At 39.7% G+C, this 20174-nt stretch overlaps 1 protein-coding gene across 1 annotated transcript; it reads right to left on the bottom strand.

Annotated features, from left to right (window-relative positions):
* Nucleotides 1–76: 76 nt before the first annotated feature.
* On the bottom strand, nt 77–19972 carry upf1 (UPF1 RNA helicase and ATPase). Its single transcript, XM_020940900.2, has 24 exons — nt 19634–19972; nt 17611–17747; nt 16551–16640; nt 15236–15403; nt 14627–14807; nt 13154–13315; nt 12260–12344; nt 11824–11922; nt 11024–11132; nt 10526–10685; nt 10303–10421; nt 9970–10134; nt 9587–9701; nt 9014–9157; nt 8507–8720; nt 7677–7794; nt 7447–7603; nt 6839–6981; nt 6418–6592; nt 5909–5990; nt 5216–5374; nt 4502–4740; nt 4279–4398; nt 77–3584 (listed from the first exon to the last, which is right to left on the bottom strand). The coding sequence occupies exons 1-23, from the start codon at nt 19802–19804 to the stop codon at nt 4282–4284; spliced, it is 3309 nt and encodes a 1102-aa protein (XP_020796559.1). The 5' UTR covers nt 19805–19972; the 3' UTR covers nt 77–3584; nt 4279–4281.
* Nucleotides 19973–20174: the final 202 nt, after the last annotated feature.

The following is a 20174-nucleotide window of genomic DNA, read 5'->3' as shown; positions in this document are numbered from 1 at the left end:
GCTAACCGGTAACTGATTCAATAATTAACACCTTTATAGTTAAGATTTTACTCCAAACAAAGATGAGCAAAATAAATCATTGTCTAAAAGAAAGAAAAGTTTATTTCTCGAGACAAAAAGTTTAATGGCCACAAATACTCATAATGACACTTAGATTAAATGTAGAGGTGAACAACATCTGAAAGTTTATGTCTCTCAGTCTGCAAACAAAGCAAAACCAAACCAAATAAATTATTCCGACAGAGATGTGGAGCATGCTGTTAGTCTGTCAGTGATGAAGAGGACAAAAGCATGAGGGGGTTAATGACAACAATGGACTAAAACTATGGAAACAGAACAAAGATACATGTAGGAATCCAGATCTAGCTTTTTCATTTCCAATACTGATTCCAATCCCTTAGCTTTAAGTATCTAACAATACCAGGGCTGAGACTGAAAACAGTTTATTTCCTTTAAACACAAATAAAATAAGACTAAACAAATATGTGATGTAGCTTCTATTTTAATACTTTTTTTTAAAATTTTGAAACATACAGCATGCATAGCAAAAACAAAATAGACAGAAAAAGAAACGAAAAACAAACCAAACCCTCTGACAGCCCACACTACTGAAGAGCTTTGAATCAGGAAAAGTTCAAACATGAAACTTTCTGGGCGATTACGGCCAGTAAATTGCCTTATTACATCAGTTTACATGTCCAAACAGGATACCGACTGAACCAATATGTGGATGCGGATATCTGATCCAGCAAATATTTTCAGGATCAGCATCGATATCTGATAACAGTATCGGATTGGTGCATTACAATTTCAACATACAACCTGGGGCATGCATTCTGTTAGTAATAAAGATAAAAACATGTGAGGAGGGTTAATGACATGCACTAGAACAATGGAAACTGCCACTATAAACTGATATATATATAAAATATATGAAATATATGAAATAAAGAGGGTGACTGGGACCAAGGCTGCTAAACAGCAGTTAGATGCATAACATTCCAGGGTTTGTGAATGTCCCGAAACACACAATACTATCTAAAGACTACTAAATTAAACCATTAGCCACTGACTTCAGGGGGAAATAACTTAGAGCTTGTTTACAGTGATATACTATACTGTAATACTCTCTCAGGAAGATTTAGTGACAGATCTTTTCATGTAAGAAACTAGTGATGAAAACAGGGATGGGTGATATGATAAAAAAAAAATTTATATCACTAATTTCTTGGAGCCAGATCCAGAACACCTTTTCGATTTTTATCACAATTCTTGTAAACTTAGAATCTTTATATAGCTTTATACTGTAGAAGTAAGTCACCTGCTTCTTCTGAACGTTCATTTGTCATTGTAATTGGTTGAACCCAGCTGTCAATCATTCAGGGACTGACCAATAGGAGGAGTGGGTGGTGAAAGGTGTGTGTGTTTCAGAGCTGTATTCAGAATGTGATAATTTAAACAAAATAGCAGATCATCACAGGGGTGAGCTCACAATTTTTGGTTTAGTTTTATTTCATTATTTCATTTCACCATATCACCCAGTCCTAGTTGAAAACACAAGTTCATATGTTATGCATCTACTAAAACACTAAAACCATATATGTCTCAATAAATTAACGAACACAATTATAATGAAGTTTTGTATCGACTTTCAAGTGCGTTAACACAATCCTAAAAACATTTACTTTTAATAATGTGGTATACAATGGTAGAACCCACCACTGACTTACAACTAGAGCTGCTCCGATCAGGATTTTTGAGACCAACCACAGATACTGATAATCTGAATTTTTGATTGGAAGATATTGATCACACAGGCTTTGATATGGTGATGCAAGAGATTTTATTATTTGAATAAAAATACTACAGGCCATGGGTCTCCAACCTGTAGCTCTGCTGAGCTACAGGTTGTAGCTCTCCACTCCCTTCAAAGCAAGGGATTTCTGAAATTATGTGTATTGTGCTGAATAAGCAGATTTTCATTTTTGATGCCTAATTTTGTGCACTAATAAAAGAGTATTGGTTTATGTTGTGTAAGCATTTAACTGTCACCATGTAAGGCTTACTGTGGGTCTTATATTTACTCAGTTTCTTGTAAATTTGTTGTAGACTTTGTAGCTCTCTGACATTTTTGTTTTGTAAAGGTAGCTCATGGGAGGAAAAAAGTTGGGAGATCCCTGCAATAGGCCATGGTTATGACCAACCAAAATCACACCAGTTACTGTATCAGTGGAGTTCTGCTGGTATTTTAAACCAATAACATGCTTCTGGCAGTCCATCCGTTACATACATGGGTGATGTTATGTCTGATCACCCCAATTTCACAATCACAATTCTGTTATTTTTGATAACATCTCGATCAGTGTTCGGCAGTCGATCGATCGGAGCACCTCTACTTACAAGAGTGTGTGGTCTCCTTTTGGGCAACTTGAAACCCAATATTTTTATTCAGGGCTAAAAACATGAAACATAGTTTTTCATATTTCATATTAAACATTGGGCAGAATTGGTCTCAAACCAATGTTTAAAAGGTGCATTGTGTAACTTTTCTGGTGGAGGCTCCATCAACTGCTTTTCTCCATGGAGATGTTGTTGCTTTGTCTGGAATGTTTCACAGTATGGCATTAAAACTTGCTATTTTCATGGAGACCAAACCAGATCAAATTACAGGTCAGATCTGTGGCGAAACAACGCCGCTCATTCTCACAGTCAGAATGTCTGTTTTTCTAGGTCTTTATAAGCTATAAAACTACTTGTAATTTAATACATGTAAGGTAGAGCTGTTTAATTTCATATTGTGGAACATTTCAGGCAGAGTAATGACAGAAAAACATTTGACAGACCCTCTACCAGAAAAGTTACATAATGAACCTTTAAATGTGTGTATATTTCTTTTCAAATAGTAAATCTAAGCTTTTTTAATTTACTTGCCAACTCTCTAGCTACACTAGCACGCTTTAACTTATTTAAATCATAGAAAACTTTTCAACTTCAAGCTAAGAAACAAAAGCTGTGTTGACCTCTCTCTCTTCTCTCTCACTTCGAGGCAGCTACTTCTTGGACACATATTTTTACTCAAGTGTGACCAAAATGCTTCAAGTATAAGCTCTGAGTTAGAAAGAAAAAAAGTTTGTGTTATCAACCGCTTCAAGAGTTGTGTCCCCTCTTCTCTCCAAGTCACAGAATTCATCCTGTAGAGTCTCCTTGGAGGACATTAGTGTGAGACATCTCCTCTCCTCCTTTTTTCTAGCTTTCGGGGGCAAGAATCTCAACCATCCTGCTTTAAGATCCTCGGTGTGGGAGCATGTGGTGTGGTCTCCTCCGTGCGACGTCGTGCCCGGGCGGACCTGGCTCTCCCCGTCGCGTCTCCGGTCGGCCATCTTGTCTTGCTCGGCTTGATCTCCCGCCTCACGGTCCCCTGGCTTGTGATTGGTCGGATTCTCGCGCGCGCTCTCCTTTTTTCACACAGTGGTGCTTCGGTTGTAGCAGTGGAAAAACAGGTATCCATGTCGGTTCTTTTTTGTCTTCACCCACGTTAAAACCGTCAAACTAAGCAGAACATAGGCCTAGCTCCTTCCAGCAACCTGCAAGAGAAAAAGGGCAGAAAATCTGGTGCTAAAACTAGTACTGATACTAGATACTCATTTGAGTAGGTATCAATACTAAAAAAAACTCACATTCACAGGACAGAAATGAACCTTTCCTGAATGTGTTTAGAATGATGTTGAGCTATATGAGAACAAGTGTCAGAGCACATAGACTAGTACACACACATGGACCAACATGAACCTACTGCACCACTGAGACTGCATGGTCTGACCACCACCAACACTCACATACACACAAACACACAAATGTGGACGCCCCAAGGTGACACCTGGAATTCCCAGCAGTCTCCCATCCAAGTCCTAACCAGGCTCTGCCTTGCTTAAACTTCTTAGATCTGACAAGATCAAGCTTTGTCAAGGAGGTTTTTCCAAAAACATTTTATTACATCGTTATTTTGTGGGAAGTGGGAACCTTTGCTTAACAATGTCACTTCAGTTTTGTCAAAGCAGCCTGTAACTGCAAAGTAGAGCTGTGAAAGCTCTAATTAAACTGCCCAAAGGCTGTCTAAGTATCAGTCGATCACAGCATCTAATGCAAGACAGACTTTTTATAATTGTACATCTAAAAAATGTTTGTGTATTTCTCTTTATACATAATATCAGATTGTATAGTGTATATCAAGATATCTAAAGTACTTAAGTATATATAGATATAAAGGTCTTCACTCACAGTCTAATACTGGGACAGTCCAGTCACCCCGTGTTGGTAGGCTCGCTCCCCCTGATAGGTGGAGTCCTGGGACAGAGCTACATCCATCTGAGATTTGAACTCGTCTCCAAGGTAACTGTCCTGGAAGGCACATGTTCCATTTTAGTTTTAATTAATTAGATGAATTACTTTGCAGAGAGATGATTTTTCTTGTTCCTTCTCAGCAGTATGGAGCTGCACTGACCTGCGAGAGCTCCGCCTGGGACAGACCGGGCTGGCTCATCTGGGAGGGCTGGCTCATGTTCATGTAGCCCTGTGTGAGGGGTCCCTGGGAGAAGGACTGAGAGCCCAGGTCTTGACTGGCCTGACTGGTCATGTGCCCCCCACGGTCCCCCCCTCCTCCACTGTTGCCCATGTTCCTGCCCCTCTGCCTGCCTCCTCGACCTCCTCCTCCCCCCGACTTTCCCTTGAGGCCTCCACGACCTGCACACAAGCAAAGACAACATTTAATTCAAGTGTGATCCAGAACTTAATGAACATATATTATGCTTGCGTGGGCTATATAGTCAGAATCTATGATACCCGTGGATCATTATGTTATCATTTGGACATTTTAAACACCTCAGATACATAGCATTAGTACATGCACAGCAGCACATACTGAGTATAAAATGTTTGGGGATTTTTTTGTCCCAAAATGACTATGCAACTGCTGAAAAAAAATAAATAAAATAAATAAAAGGGGAAACAAGTATAGCATGGTTAAAATTAAGACTTCAGCTGGTCAAAGATTTAGATAACGTTTCATTTGTCATCAGGAACATTATATTCATTTTTAGAACATGTAAATTTTTGGCTTTCACAAATGCAAGTAACAAAAATAAAAAAGCTGGTATGCTGTGAAATATAAGATGGATGTTTCGAACACAGGTGTGTACAGTACAGATGTGGCTCTGACCTGTCGAGGGCCCGTTGACCTGGCCCAGGTACCCCGGGGGAGGGATGGGAGGCATCACCAGGTTGAAGGGAATGGGGATGTTCAGAGAGGCCAGAGGATTCGCTCCAGAGCCAATCATCCCGATCTGATCATGAGTCTGAAAGTAAAGACTGGAGCGCCCTGAGGAGAGACAGGAAGATTAATAGGATTCTTTGTACTGATGTGTGGAGCTAGACACTAATCAACTTTTTGACTACTAAACTGTATACATGGTATTGCAATAGCATTGTTTACAGTTTATAGTCATTTTAGGGAAAACCAGGTACATTTGTAGCTTTCTGGTCAAAAACATCCAAATTTAAGTTGGTGCTGTCTTCAGTGGCCTCTGCAAGTTCAACTAGTTGGCGACATCACAAAAACACAAAAGCCATGATTACAGTCAGGTGTTTCTGATACAAATACCAGACTGCAGGGCCGGAGTTTGAAGTGCGGATACCTGTTAGACCAATCACACTGCTCCTTACACCTTCAGACTCCGCCCCTCTTCCCCCCCTCCCCTTTAGTCCTCCAGGTACTGCCCAGTTTAGCAGCTCTATGTAAAATATGTTTGTGTGCCGAGTTTAGATGTTTATTTTCATTTAAGAACATTTTTTAAACTCTGAAATGCAACTATTGAGAACTTGTATTATAGCATCTGTACTCTCATTGTCTCACCGTTGCTGCTGCGGTCGTAGGCAGATCCAGGGATGAGGGCCTCTCTGGCATCATACATGGCAGTGCTCATGAAGCGACCCCCCTGAAAACCCAAAGACACACAGAACACAGTTGAAACAGGTGACTTGCCTTGGCTATTGTCAACTAAAGAAATTCTTGGTAGATTAAAGACATGTCCTGTTCTCAAAACTATTTTGTATCCCTGTGTATCTGCCCCAAACTGCACTCACAAGACTACACCTGCAGGGTGAGTTCATACAAAAACAACTATTTATGCAGACAACAAAGTACTAGGAAACAATGTATGTATATAAAGACAGATAAAACTTGTAAATCACAAGTTCAACCTGCCTTTTTACACATAAATACCAAAATTGTAAAACGAATTTTGGTTGACTAGGACACTATCGACCAGATAAGATAAACCTTTATTAATCGGTTAAATGACTAAATGCTTAAGAGTGTTTAGGTAGAGGAGATGTGGAGATGCAGAGCAGATCATATCTCACCGGATTGATTGTGTTGACCAGTTTTCGGGGTTTGCTGAACTGCATGAGGCTCTCTCGGAGGTTGTTCAGGGGCCCCTCCACCAGCACCTTCTGCTCCTTGTAGTAGTTGAGCAGGTGGTTCCACAGAGGCTGCTTGGACAGGGCTTTGGGGTTCCCCACGATGATGACACCGTATCTGACAGAGGACGACAAATCATTGTGTTTAGGATGATACGTTTTGGATTTGAAGTTACTGTACTGTAGGTACTGCTCTGAGGCTTTAATCTGAGTTTTGTTTTAACACAATCTCACCATAAAGAACTCAGTTGGAACTACAACAGCGTTCAGAGTTTTCAGACTATCTTCAAACTGTAGAACACCCTCAGCACTGTAGAACACCCCCAGCATGATGTCACAGTATCTGTAAGAACCCTGTACTTACCGTGCGCGGGTGAGCGCCACATTGAGGCGTCTGGGGTCATTGAGGAAACCGATGCCCTGGTGCTCATTAGCCCGGACACAGGAGAGGATGATGAAGTCCTTCTCTCTGCCCTGGAACGCATCTACACTGGCAATCTCCACCTCCTGGACAAACAACATGTGACATATTGATCAATCACTGAGTTTATACATTTAGAGAGGGGGTATTACACTTCTATGGGGTATTAATTTTAATCATATAGCATTTTTAGATTTGCATGTTACCATAAATTTTTTGGAAATGTTATATTCACGGAAAACAGCATATGACAGTGTATTCAATTAGGTTCAGTTTCATTTTTAATGCTCTGAGTGGGAGAATGGGTTATGAAGGCTTGTTGGCCGAGCTTTGGATCAGATTGAACTGATAACTGAATACAAAATTTATTATCACCATTTATATGTTTGCTCTTTGTTATTATAATATGTTGTGATGTGTGAACTACTGTGTCCAAATAATTTCTCTTGTGGATCAATAAAGTCCAAGTATATTTATACTAAAGTGCCAAAGAAAAAATGTATTTTGGATTGAAGAGAAACCTGTTTCACTAAACCGTTTTTTTTCAGTACCTGGTAGAGCTTGGTGTGCAGTGATCCGCTAAACTGCATGTACTGGACCAGGTATGACCTTTGACCCTCATACGGTGTGATGATTCCGATCTGGTCGGGTTTGGCTCCTCCTTTCAGCAGTCGAGTGGTGATCTTTTCCACGTTGGCCGCCTCAGTTCTGTAGGGCGAAATTGAAAAATATTAACTTCAAGAAAGAGCTGTACTCTGCTCCAAACTTTTAAAGCTTTAACCTGTTGAGATAGGAGGTTCCTGAGCTGGCGATTTCTTCTTGCCCCTGAGTGACGTAGAAGAACATCGGTTTGTCAGGCTGTGGCCACTGGAAGTCAAAGCCTTTTTTCATCCGGTCAGCTAAAAAAAAAAAAAAAAAAAAAAGCTGTTATTTTAACATTTCAAAGTCTAAAAGCAAATAAAAGTTATTCTAATTTAGTTAACTCTAGTTATGTTTATCTATTTATTTTATTTTCAAAGTACACTGTGTAATAGAGTTTTTGGTGGAATGTCTGCCACAAAAAAATATCTTTATATGCTGTCATGGTTTTGGTATTTATCAGTTACTTTTTATTTTTGTTATCTCATTTGCAAAAGATGATGATGACCAAATATATATATATAAAAAAAGATCTGTAATAAGACTGCAATGATTAATCCCTTAGACGATTTAAAAAAAAAAAACTAGAGCAATTGTATTTTGATAATCGTAATAGTTACCTGCACTATACAGACTCTAAAACACATATGAACAAGTTTTTTTTTAATCACAGTTTGATAAATTTATGTAGATAAATCTAATAAAATAAAATTTTAAAAAATCTAATTTTCATCAATAAAACACTTTATTCGTAAATATTCTCTATCTAGAATATATTCTATATCTCTTCATATTTCAATATTTGGTATTTGGTATATTTGGTATATTTGGTTCATAATGTATCTTAAAACTCTCAATATACAGTAGAAATAATCGTTTGACTAGCTGACTAATCAAAAAATGTATCACTGACTAGGTGACTACTAAAAAACAATAATCTGTAAATAATCAAATCTTCTCTGTTGAACGTACCGGCAGTGACTCCATTTTGCAGAGAGCCCTCGTAGAAGATGTTGGAGGGGAAAGCGCTGAGGGCTGGGTGCATCCTGTATTGCACTTGGAGCCTGATGGGTCTGATGCCCAGAACCACTAGGCGCTCAAACAGAGACTGGGACAGACCCGCTTTGGCTGCCTTCTTACACATGACCACAGGGCCCAGCTGGCAGTGATCGCCCACCAGGATCAGCTACACAAAACACACACATTAGAACAACACAATGCGATGACGGAAGTGAAACTTTGCAGTTATGTCATGCTGGGGGGTTCGGTTCTGCGTGTAGATCTATGGAGGAAACTTCAGTTGTTTATGGTCAGATTGTGTGAAAACAAAGCTCAGATTAAAGTCTAACATGAGTAACAGAGCTTCAGACAGAGCAGTGCCTAGAGTTGTCATCAATATTATCTGGGGTTGTGACGCTATCAGCTGCAAAGTATCAATTAGAATATCCCTTGTTATCGCAGTAATCTCATTTGGCTGACCTGCTTGGCGCCGAGTACCACGGGGACCATACACTCTGGCTCTGTGGCCTGGGTGCTCTCATCGATCAGAATGGAGCGAAACTGCATTTTGGCCAAACGAGGATCTCCAGCTCCAACACACGTGCAGCAGATCACATCAGCGTTCTGAAAATACAAGACAGAAGTTAGGAAGGCAGCATGATATAAGAAAAAGATGCAATATTTGATATCTATGTTTTGTATTGTAAGATCAGTTAAATTAAAACTAAAAATGCACATGGCTTCATTTACTATTCAAACTGTGTAAAGGTAAAAGAAACTAAACCAAGACCAACCCAAGTGTAATGTAGGACCTAATAAGGAAATAGCGAATGCAATTGGCCATTTTTTCAATTTTATTTAAAATTAAAATTAGGATTTTTGCATTGCTGTGATATATTTATTTTCTTGCTATATATTTTTGCAATATTATGAATCCATAGATGTTATCACAAACTCTTTATTGCACATTGCATGGTTTATTGACTCATTGTTTTGCACTGTATTAAGCAAAATAAAAAAGTGAAATATGAAAATCATTTGAGTGCCATGTACCATCAGCAGCTCCCGCTCAGCAGTGCGTCTCAGAGCTCTGTAGCGTTTTTCATCGGAGGAAGACAGTTCCCCGGTCTCATCCTTCAACTGCTGCAGCTTCTGCAGTTCAGGCATGCTACAGGTGCACACACGCACACAAACATGAACACAAACATGAACACAAACATGAACACAAACATGAACACAAACATGAACACAAACATGAACACAAACATGAACACAAACATGAACACACAAACACAAACATGAACACAAACATGAACACAAACATGAACACAAACATGAACACAAACATGAACACAAACACAAACACAAGGTGCACATGAGCTGATGAGATCCACTCTAAACTGACAGAGTAGTACAGAGTAGAAACAGTGAAGCACCTGTCCATGTTCCGGGTCTGGTTGTGCAGAGCCAGGAAGGACACAGGAGAGTCTATGGCCTCTCTGCTCTTGGCACAGAGTCTCACCACTTTGAGTCCAGTTTGATGGATCTTCTCTGTCAGCTGGTCCACCGCGATGTTACTGGGAGCACACACTAGCACTGGCCTGGAGAAAACACACAAAAAAAATGTACAAAAGCAGAGTACACACCTAATACAAAACATCAGTCAGTATGTTTCCAATTGTATTGTATATGTACATACATCATAGTTAATGTGCTGACATTACAGCCGGGTTAACTGTATGACAAAAAATAATGACGTGGATTTGTACCCATTGCCTTGGCGAGCGAGGTGGTACACTATTGTAGCAGAAGTGACAGTTTTGCCAGTGCCTGGAGGTCCCTGGATCAGACTCAGGGGGCGCTGCAGCACTGTCTTCACTGCATAAACCTGAAGACAGAAAAAATTATCTTTAAGCATGAGGAGGCAGATTCAAATGTAATCATTGTTGTGACTGATCTTTGATTAATCTAATCAAATCTATCCGATGTGACCTGTGAGTGGTTGAGGTCAGGCAGGCCCTGGGCAGTGAAGCGTTTGGGCAGCTGACACTTGATGACCACGTCCTCCACCTCGTGCCCCAGGAGTTTGTGATAAATATAACCGGAGACTGAGGTCTCATCCACAGCAAAAGTCTTCAGGGCACTCTGCATTCTGCAGGAAACAAAGCAAAAATAGTTTAGTATTAAAAAACGATTGGAATGAAGTATTTGAAAAAAGACAAGCGGTCAGTGTTAAAGGTGTCATGTTTCTGGTGGAGGGGTCTGCCTCCTCCTTAGAGTGAACCTCAGAAAATTAATATAACTTTTGTAAAAATAACAAAATGTATTTATTGAGGACATAAATGTATTTTCATTCTGGAGCAATACAGAAAAAATACTGGTACTAAATATCAGCTAAATTTGGTCCAATAATGAGATCTGGGGGAATCCTCTGAAATCACCGTAACTGATATACCATCCTTACTTAATAAGTCCATACACTCTGTTTACCTGTCGAAGGATGTGGACTTCCAGACAAAATCCACCTGGAAATTGTGTGGGATTTCGACTGGAGCCCCGGCGCTGCTCCGGAGCTCAATGGCAATCTCATCTCCATAATCTGATTCACAGAGTCAGAGAGCATCTTCAACACCTCATAACACTGTTATTTCATTCACGCTTGGTAAAGGGCCCAGAGCAAACGCCACCTGTTATGTAATGTGCTGGTATCTAAATATAGGCAGTCACAGGAGACTGGGAAGGAAAAATCCCTTTATTGTTGTAGTTCCTAAACACAACCACATGGAGGCACTGTTGCTCTGCACTTTTAAGATAAAAACTGGAGATGTAAACATGTAATTCAGTCAAACAGAAAGAATGAATTTTTAAGTTATGTGAACTAGGGAAGTCAAAAGTATCAGAAATCAGATACTAATAAATACTTAAACTAGAACCAAAACTAAATACTCATTTGAGCAAATATCAACTTAAAAAGTCACATTCACAGGACAGAATTGAACCTTTCCTGAATGTCTTTAGAATGATGTTGAGCTGTATCAGAACAAGTAGAAGAGCACATAGACTATTAGACACACATGGACACTATGAACCTACTAGACCACTGAGGGATTACACAGGTATAAGGCCACATGGGAATATAAACAAAAGTACTATTATTTAAAGTTGACATTCACATTCTCTAAAGAAAGAGTGTTTCTAATTATCATTGTGATTTTGGAATCAGCATTGAGTCTATTTCTTAGTATCGAAATCGAGTTTGAAATGTTTGTATCGTAACAACAAAAGGATACTGTCAGGCACTTTGATGACGTGTCCGATGCCCTTCCACGGTGGAGCCAGGTCTCCCTTATATCTCAGGCATATCTCATCTCCCTGCATCAGCCGCATGTCTGCAGAGATGAAGAGACAAAGAAAATGTATGATTCAATTTATAGTTTTACAATATCTATAAAATATATATAAAAAGAAAATATCTGAAAGTTACATTTAAAGAGGTGGTATTTTAATTCTATGAGGTATTAACTGTGGCATTATTGGTAACATAGGCTTGTGGACCAAGCTTCAGATAAAATCATATTGCTAACTGTATAAGGAGTTTGAAAAGGAGAGATAGGAGCGATTGCTAAATTACCCAAGCACATAAAACCTCTTTACGCATCAAAACAAGGTAGAAAGCTCCAAAAAAATGTTTGATTATACATCCACTCTTAAACAATGCAAACACACCTGAATCTGTTTTCGGGAGCGTGAAATAAGCAATCCTCTTTTTATTCAGTCCCAAATCCCATCTCACTGTGATATTGTCTTGAGTCTGTCAGAGGAACAACTTGTTAATTTCAGGTAAAAAAAACACACACACACACACACAAATTGACATATTGAATCCGTTGTGTTCATGTTCTAAAATTGTCATAATTTCAAATGGACTTATAATTTTTTAGGGATTGACTTCACAAAGAGTAAAAATATTAAAATCAAAAAAATATTTATGTTATGGTATGAAGTCCTTTGATCATTCACATCTGTGATGTTGAATAATAGTGGAACTTTCTGAAACTATTGTGAACAAAACAAACAAATAAGATGTTGAACTTCATGCCAGATGTTGAACTTCGTGCCAGAAATTACAGAGATATTAACCATAAACTGGCTCACCAAATCTGCAGTCTGACAGTTAAACAGCAAATTCCAAATCAAATCCTGTCCACCAGTTTTAAAGTGGGACTAAAACCCTAAATTCTGCCCACAACCACATTTTAAACAGAGCTGCTGAACTGGGCAGTGCCTGGAGGGCTACAGAGGAGAGTCGGGGGAAGGAGGTCTGGAGGAATGAGGAACAGTGTGATCTGTCTAACAGGTATGCACACTTCAAACTCCACCCCTGCAGTCTGGTATTTATACTCAGATACACCTGGCTGTAATCAGGGCAGTGCTGTGTGATGTCATGTAGTACTTGAAATCGCAGAGTTTGTGCTAAAAACTGCCAAAATATTACCAGAACAGCAAATACTATTACACCATATATACAGTTAAGTAGTAACAAAGAAGTGAATTTTGTGTTTAGTTCCACTGATATCATATGAACACGACTCATGCACCATCCCTTTTTCTGGCCCTCACCTGAGACTCCTTGAGCTTCTTGTCGTAGTCTGCCTCCAGTTTGACCAGTGGTCCAAAGATGTTCTGGTACTGGTATGCGTCCTCATACCGCAGCAGCACGTGTTGGGGCTCCTCATCCACTCCAGGCTTCTCCAGGTCCTCCAGAGTCGCACTGGGATTTTCCTACAGCAAGAAGTAAAAGATTATAAGGACTGTAGTCAACTAAAGAGATTCTTGGTTGACTAAAGACATGTCCTGCTGATTGATTAGTGGACTAAAAAGGGAATAGAACTGTAGAAATGTTACGCCGTGCACCTTTAATCTGCCTTTTTACATATAAATACCAAAAAATACCAAATATTCAGCTAGCTCGCTCACTTTTCCTTTCTACTGTTGAATATGAATCCTTAATATCCTAAAACCTAAATAAATTGATTAATTGACAAGTTTTGGTCAACTATTAATGGACAATACGGATAATGGACTACAGCCCTAGAGATTAGATTACCAACTGTTTGTGCATTCATACATGTGGTAGTTGTGTTATTCAAGATCCTTGTAGCATCTTGTGTTTGTTTATACGAGGTGTTGGGAGCATTTCAAAGGCCAAGTTTTTCTGAATGTGGTTTTTGAAGAGTAACTGATAACACCTGTGGGGCATTTGGAAAAGAACCGACTGGGAAGTTTAAACATGTGGTTAGGATTTAAAACGCTTTTCAGTGTTTGTTACAAGAATTATTTATAACACAAAATGTTATAAATAATCCCTCAGTGGTCCAGGTAGGTTCCATAGTGGTCCATGGGCATATACTAGTCTATGTGCTATTGTACTTGTTCTGCTACAGCTCAAGTTCATTCTCAAGCTATTCAGGTACAGACTGTATAAAGAACTGGTCTAAGTGAGTGTGACGTTGCCCACAGGGTTCAGCTCCAGCCAAATTAAGATCATTGAGACCAGCCGTTATAGGGGTGAAGTTGGAGCAGAGTTCCATATTTGGTATTTTGGGGAGTATCATAGGACCCAAGGGGCCAATCAGAAGTGAGGCTGTTGACGGTAACACGCCCTTCACACCTGCACTGCTGGTTTAGCAGGAGGCGGGCACATAGCAACACTGTCAATCCTGTCAATCCAAAGCTTTTGCTAATGTTAGCATGAACAAACTTGGGAAATAATGTCTGTTTCTAATATTCATATCTTGATTTATGGACAGAATAGCAAAATAAAAACCCCAGGATAATGTACAATGGGTTAATACGAACATTTTAAGACCAAAACGACGAGCTTGACAGCAGACAATAGAAAGTGAATTGGAGCTGGAGTTGAAGGAGCCGAAAGCTAGTAGCCTTGCTTCCTTCAGTCTGCCTCAGGACAGCTGTGGCTACAATGTCTTACCACCACACAGTGTGGAGTGAATGAATAATGTTCTGTAAAGCGTCTATGTGTGTCCATAAAGGCGCTCTATATATCTGATCATATTATTAATGCAGTGAGACCTTCCAGAGCTCCTCCAGCTTGTTGATTTGTTGCGCTGTGATTTGCCTGGCTCTCAGCTGCTCGTGCTCAGACGGGATCTTCACCAGCCATGATAGGAAGCAGCGGTCCTGGATGAGCGGCTGCCACTGAGAGCTGTCCCAGTTTATGTCCTTCAGGCTGCTCTGGCTCGCACATGGCTGCCTACACACACACACACACACACACACAAACACACACAGAGACGCACAATAATGTTATAATGTTGTTTCCCCATCAAAAATATACCCACAGTTGTGTTTTGTTTTTCTTTCACTCATGTTTAACACAGTGCTCTAGGTATTTTTAAACTCCATACACCTTGACTAGAGCCCTGGAAATGCCCATCTCTCTACTGAACTAAAAGTAAAAGGTAGCTAATGGGTTAACTTGAAAACTACAGCTACATGACATCACAAGGTGGAACAGAGCCTTTTGAGCTTTGAAGATGTAGACAGACTAAAGTACAGGATTACTTAAACGAGTGTGAATGAAACGAAACATAGCTCCAGGTATGTTATGGCATTATAACATGGCTAAAAGCTCACGAAAGACAATTTAGTGAAATATGGGACCTTTAACAGTGAATGCACCTGCAGAGTAACACCACGACAGAATCCGCTTTGGCCGGGATGAAGCCAAGGAGGAAAACGTTCCGGCATCCGCAGTTGTAGCATTCCAGCACAGTCTCTCCGAGGGGTCCATCTTTGTGCAGGGTCACCTCCTTGGACTTTGCCCTCACCAGATGGTTCACAATGTGGCTTCAATAAAAGGCAGGGAAATCACACGGATCAGGCTGACAAACTTAGATTAACAAGCTTGAAATGAGCTCATTCTCACTGCAAAGGTATTTCAGAAATGCTTGTAACAGTGTTTGGCAGTTCAGGGCATTTAAGTCATTAACGTGCTGTGGCAGGGTTCAGTCCACTCCCAGATGTGTGTTATGGCCTAAAGCTATACAAATGGAGTCTGTGTGCAATTAACTGGACAAACATAAGTATTAGGGTTAACATGCACCAGTCTATCAGAATAGCATGTAAAAAAAAAATATATATATAATAATATATATATATATATATATATATATATATATATATATATATATATATAAATAATTACTTTTAGAGCCATACTTTTACTCCAACTTCAGTAATATAACAGTACTCTTACTTGACTAAAAGTTGTGGTTCCTCTTCCCACTGTGATTAAGACTACAAGTGACAAAACTTTATGTGACAATATGAAATGACTTGAACTTGTGTGTTTCTTGAACCACTCCTTCAGATATAATGTACTATTTTTATTTTTCTGTCCACCTTTTAAAAATACCAGATTTTGTAGATTTTTTAATGTTTTGTCCTTCAAATTCCTTTAACCAAAAGTTATAAATCAGATGTTACGTCCAGAGAATTGAGTACTTGAATACTTGAGTAGTACTTTTCCTAAATACTTTTTACTCTTAAGTACTTGAGTAATTCCTTGGACCTTGGACTATTTTGTACTTCTACTTGAGTAATATTATTTTAAAGACACGTTACTCCTACTTTAGTAAAATTTTTGGCTACTCAACCCACCTCCGCTGAAATATTACAAGTAAAGTAGTTTGAATACCAGTTTTGCCAATCGGTTGCTATATATCGCTATATCTTTTCGACTGTGCTTTTACACAGTCGGAGCGCCGCCATGATGCTTCCATTAGTAACAGTGTTTAGCTTCATCATCATTATTGCCACACGACTGGTCCAAATCGGCCACGGTTCATCTGAAATTACATCTGGAAGTTTGTGGGACTCTGAAAGAATCCTCATTTTTCAGAAGTAATCCGATCCACATGCAAAGATTTAATGTGGCTTGACTAAAATACTGATTACAATTTCTCAAATATGAAGACAAAATGACAGATTTTACCTTCCAGATGTGTTCCCTCGGCCATTACAAAACCACTTCTTGCTGGTGTTACAGTAAACCACGCAGGCCGGATCATGGATTCCACAATAACTAGAGAAATAAGGGGGAAAAAATAGTTAGACAATGGAAACAATAACTTCAATTCTACAGAAAGAGCCTTGACTAATATATGAGTCAGAATGTTATTTTGAAAAACAAGAATGCATTAATTTTAAGTTTCTAGAATGTGATGAGGCCAAACTCTCAGATGGGGGCAGGATTAAAGGGCTTGAATCTAATTTTTTCCCCAGTATAGATATTGTCTTGATACTTTGCAGTGACATCATGCTGGGGGTGTATTTCTTTTGGCGCAATGTTCATCAGTTACCATGGTGACACAATGCACATATTAGCAATAAAATACCAAAAACATTTTAAGATGATCTGAGCACTCAACAAAAAAAATACAAAATGGATTTAGATGACACATTTTCAGGACCCCGTGATCAAAACGACCGTTCATGGTCCTGTTTAGTTGTTTGGTTGATTTTCAATAAAAAGGTGAGAGTGACTAACTGAAAAACTGTTGGCTAATGCTAGATAGCTTGTGACTGTGATGTTGTCCTTTATGGTCAGATTATGTTAAAACAAAGCCCACATTAAAGTCTAACTTAACAGCTTCAGACAGAGCAGAGCCTACTGTTAGCATCACTCCCCAGGGACTGCTGATGACATCTGCTGCAAAGTATCAATAAGCAGCTCGAGGTCAAAATAAGTCTGCAAACGTTTTACCGTCCGAGATTCAGGAAGTGCACGTTAGCACTATTAACTATTTGTTATGTTAACCATTTTATTGTTTTATTGTTTATTGTTTTATTTATTTTATAGTTATGTTAACTATTTGTTAGTATCAGCATGACTGCGAAACTCCTCTCTGGTCTAGGTCTGAAACCTACTAATAAAGTCATTGCGGTGAGTAATTAGGATGCTCTGAATGCATAAGGAAAGTGAGGAGTAACTTTGGACCACCCACTTTGGAGATCTCAGATCACTGGGACAAGAAGTGTCCCCCTGTTATTACCTGCAGGCGTGTACAGGCAGGTCTTTGCTGTAAAACGCATCCTCTTCGTCTTCCTCAAAGTTGAGCTCTGCCAGCAGCTGAGTGGCCTTCACTACAGGGTCATCTCCATTCACCAGCACCCCATCAGGACCATTCACCTGTGGACAGTAGGGATGTAAAAATATCCAAATCTCTCGGTACAATATTTTCACGATATGCATCTCAGGATATGGAGGCTAACAAAATTGTGAATATGCTACTTATTCCTTTTAAACTGCTGTTGGGTCTGTCAAAATCCAAATAATTAAGATTTAGAAGTGCTTAATAACACTTATTTCTTCATGTAGTCTGCACTGAAATGGAGCAAAGGATCATAGTCTATGTAGTTCCCTCTACGCACCATAATACTGAATATAAGCAAAGAGACTTGTAATTTGATATATTGTGATGCCCATGATATTATTGAGACTTTTGACAATATGATATCATAATATTTTGGTTATTGTTACATCCCTAGTGGACAGCAGATTCAATCAATAATCCATAGATCTCACAATTATTATAAGAAGATTAATTACATCTGTCTGTTCATGTGTCATCCCCATATTCCCCAGTTATCAGTATCGGTCGGTTCCAGGATTTGGTAACAATATTTTTTTCTGCACTGCCGGCCTGTGTGTCCTATGAGTTATTCCCAGTTCATCCTCAGTGCATCAGATCTGTCTTTTTGAGGAGACTAAAGAGTGAAAACATAAATTTATATGCCAGATCACATAAATGTGGTCTCTACTAGAGATTTTAAGCCAATACCCGTTATCATACTGGCTTAAAAAGCCATATTGGACCATCCCTAGTGTCATCCACCTAGGGTCCATGCGCAATACTGTAACATAAGGTGTATTACGACTGGTACGGTTAACTGAATCGTCATTGCCCCTTATTGCATAATAGTGTTGTAGCCTTTTTTTTTTACTCTGTCTGCAAGGGCTGGAGTCCTTTAGTGGTTTAGTTAATTAATCAGTCTATAGTGTCTTAGTGGACCACAGTTAGACAATGTAATAATAACAGTTTTGAGAGCTTTTCTCCAAATTTTGACTTTTTAGTCTACAGATCAATTACAATCTCCTCATTGTGGGACGAATAAAGGTACTTTCTTATCTTTTATAATTAATTTGTCACCATTGTAGTTGCATATTTTTCAGATTTACTAGTAAGAGATAAGAACTGATGTGACATCATGCTATATGTCAGATTGTGATAAAACAAAGTTCAGAATAAAGTTTAACTTGAGTAACAGAGCTACAGACAGAGCAGTGCTTCCAGTTAGCTTCACACCACCAGGGAATGTTAACAACATCAGCTGCAAAGTATCAATTAGGCCTATAATTAATCCGACTCCATTTTAGTAGCAGATTTTAAGTTATTTGGTGAGAGACAGGAGAATAATGGCAAAATAGGAGACTTCAAAGTATCAAGTTAATATAATTGATGCGTCTTGGGGCATATGACCAAACTTCTCCAAATGACAAAGTCATGATAATAATACATTTAATTTCTCTGTCCGTCTCCATGGCAACAAATGAGTCTGGGGCTTCCCATAGAAATCCGCGGAAGGGGGAGGGACTGGCTGTTAAAACGTGACGGCTCACAACATAAACACAGGTGCACCGAATCATAAAGGTTTATCACGAGAAACAGGTGCAAAACATTGAACTATGGACTTGAATGCGCAAATAAACCTAGTGACAGCGCACGTGCATGGTTATCGCCACGACATTTGCAACTTTACGGTGTCTGACTTTGCAAAAAAAACCCAAAAAAAACAAAAAAAAAAACCGTGAGAAATGATGCCGATGGAGCGTTGTTGACAGCTAGCGCACAGACTCCGTTTTTAGCCAATTAGCGGGAGATAGAAGGCGTCAAAGAAGCGCTAAACCCGGAGGTGGCTATAGCCTGCTAGCTGCTGTTGATTTAACTTGGATTTACGTGCGCTCCGGTCACGGGAGGTATTTGACATCCAGCTGCCCCGAATGGCGGCACATACCTGGCAGTCTAGCTGGCTCTGCGTCTGGCCTTGTGTTTGGGTCTGGCTCGGGAGCGTAAAATCCGTGAAGTCGTACTGGGATCCCTGCGTGTCCGCTCCCAGCAGCTCCGTCTCCTCCGTGTCCAGGAAGGTGAGCGTCTGCGAGCTGGGCCCATACGCCTCCACGCTCATGCTTCTGTCGGGCAAACGAGTCCGACGAGAAAAGACCGCCTGGGAGAGAGATGTCCTCCGCTGTGATGACGACGGGCGAACGGGGAGCGATAACGGAGGCAGTGTTGATGATAAAAATGACAGTGCTTCAGAAAGATACACACTGACAGGCGGGAGTGCGCATGTGCAAAAGAGCAGAAAAAAGAAAAAAAAAAAATCAGAGCCCGCCCCCGTTGCTTCCTCTGCGTTCTGACGTCATGGCGCAGTCACGCAGTATGCACCTGATGGATGGAGCGCGAGGTACGGCTACACCTGTGCACGAGGAGACAGGTCAAGGGCACGAGGAAACAGGGGCGAGGACAAAATGTAAAATTTAAAAAAAAAAACTAAA

Source organism: Boleophthalmus pectinirostris, unplaced genomic scaffold (genome assembly GCF_026225935.1).
Source record: "Boleophthalmus pectinirostris isolate CB_2022bp ecotype Guang Dong unplaced genomic scaffold, ASM2622593v1 HiC_scaffold_16, whole genome shotgun sequence".
In the NCBI taxonomy this organism is placed as follows: Eukaryota; Metazoa; Chordata; class Actinopteri; order Gobiiformes; family Gobiidae; genus Boleophthalmus; species Boleophthalmus pectinirostris.
Note: the sequence above shows the minus strand (reverse complement) of the source record. Positions and strands in the feature narration are given on the sequence as shown.

Coding starts and splice junctions, on each gene's coding strand:
- upf1 (XM_020940900.2), bottom strand. CDS start 19,804: ATGAGCGTGGAGGCGTATGGGCCCAGCTCGCAGACGCTCACCTTCCTG. Junction 10,422..10,525: donor CTGACCTCAACCACTCACAG/GTCACATCGGAT, acceptor TTCTGTCTTCAG/GTTTATGCAGTGAAGACAGT. Junction 7,795..8,506: donor GCAAAATGGAGTCACTGCCG/GTACGTTCAACA, acceptor TTTTTTTTTTAG/CTGACCGGATGAAAAAAGGC.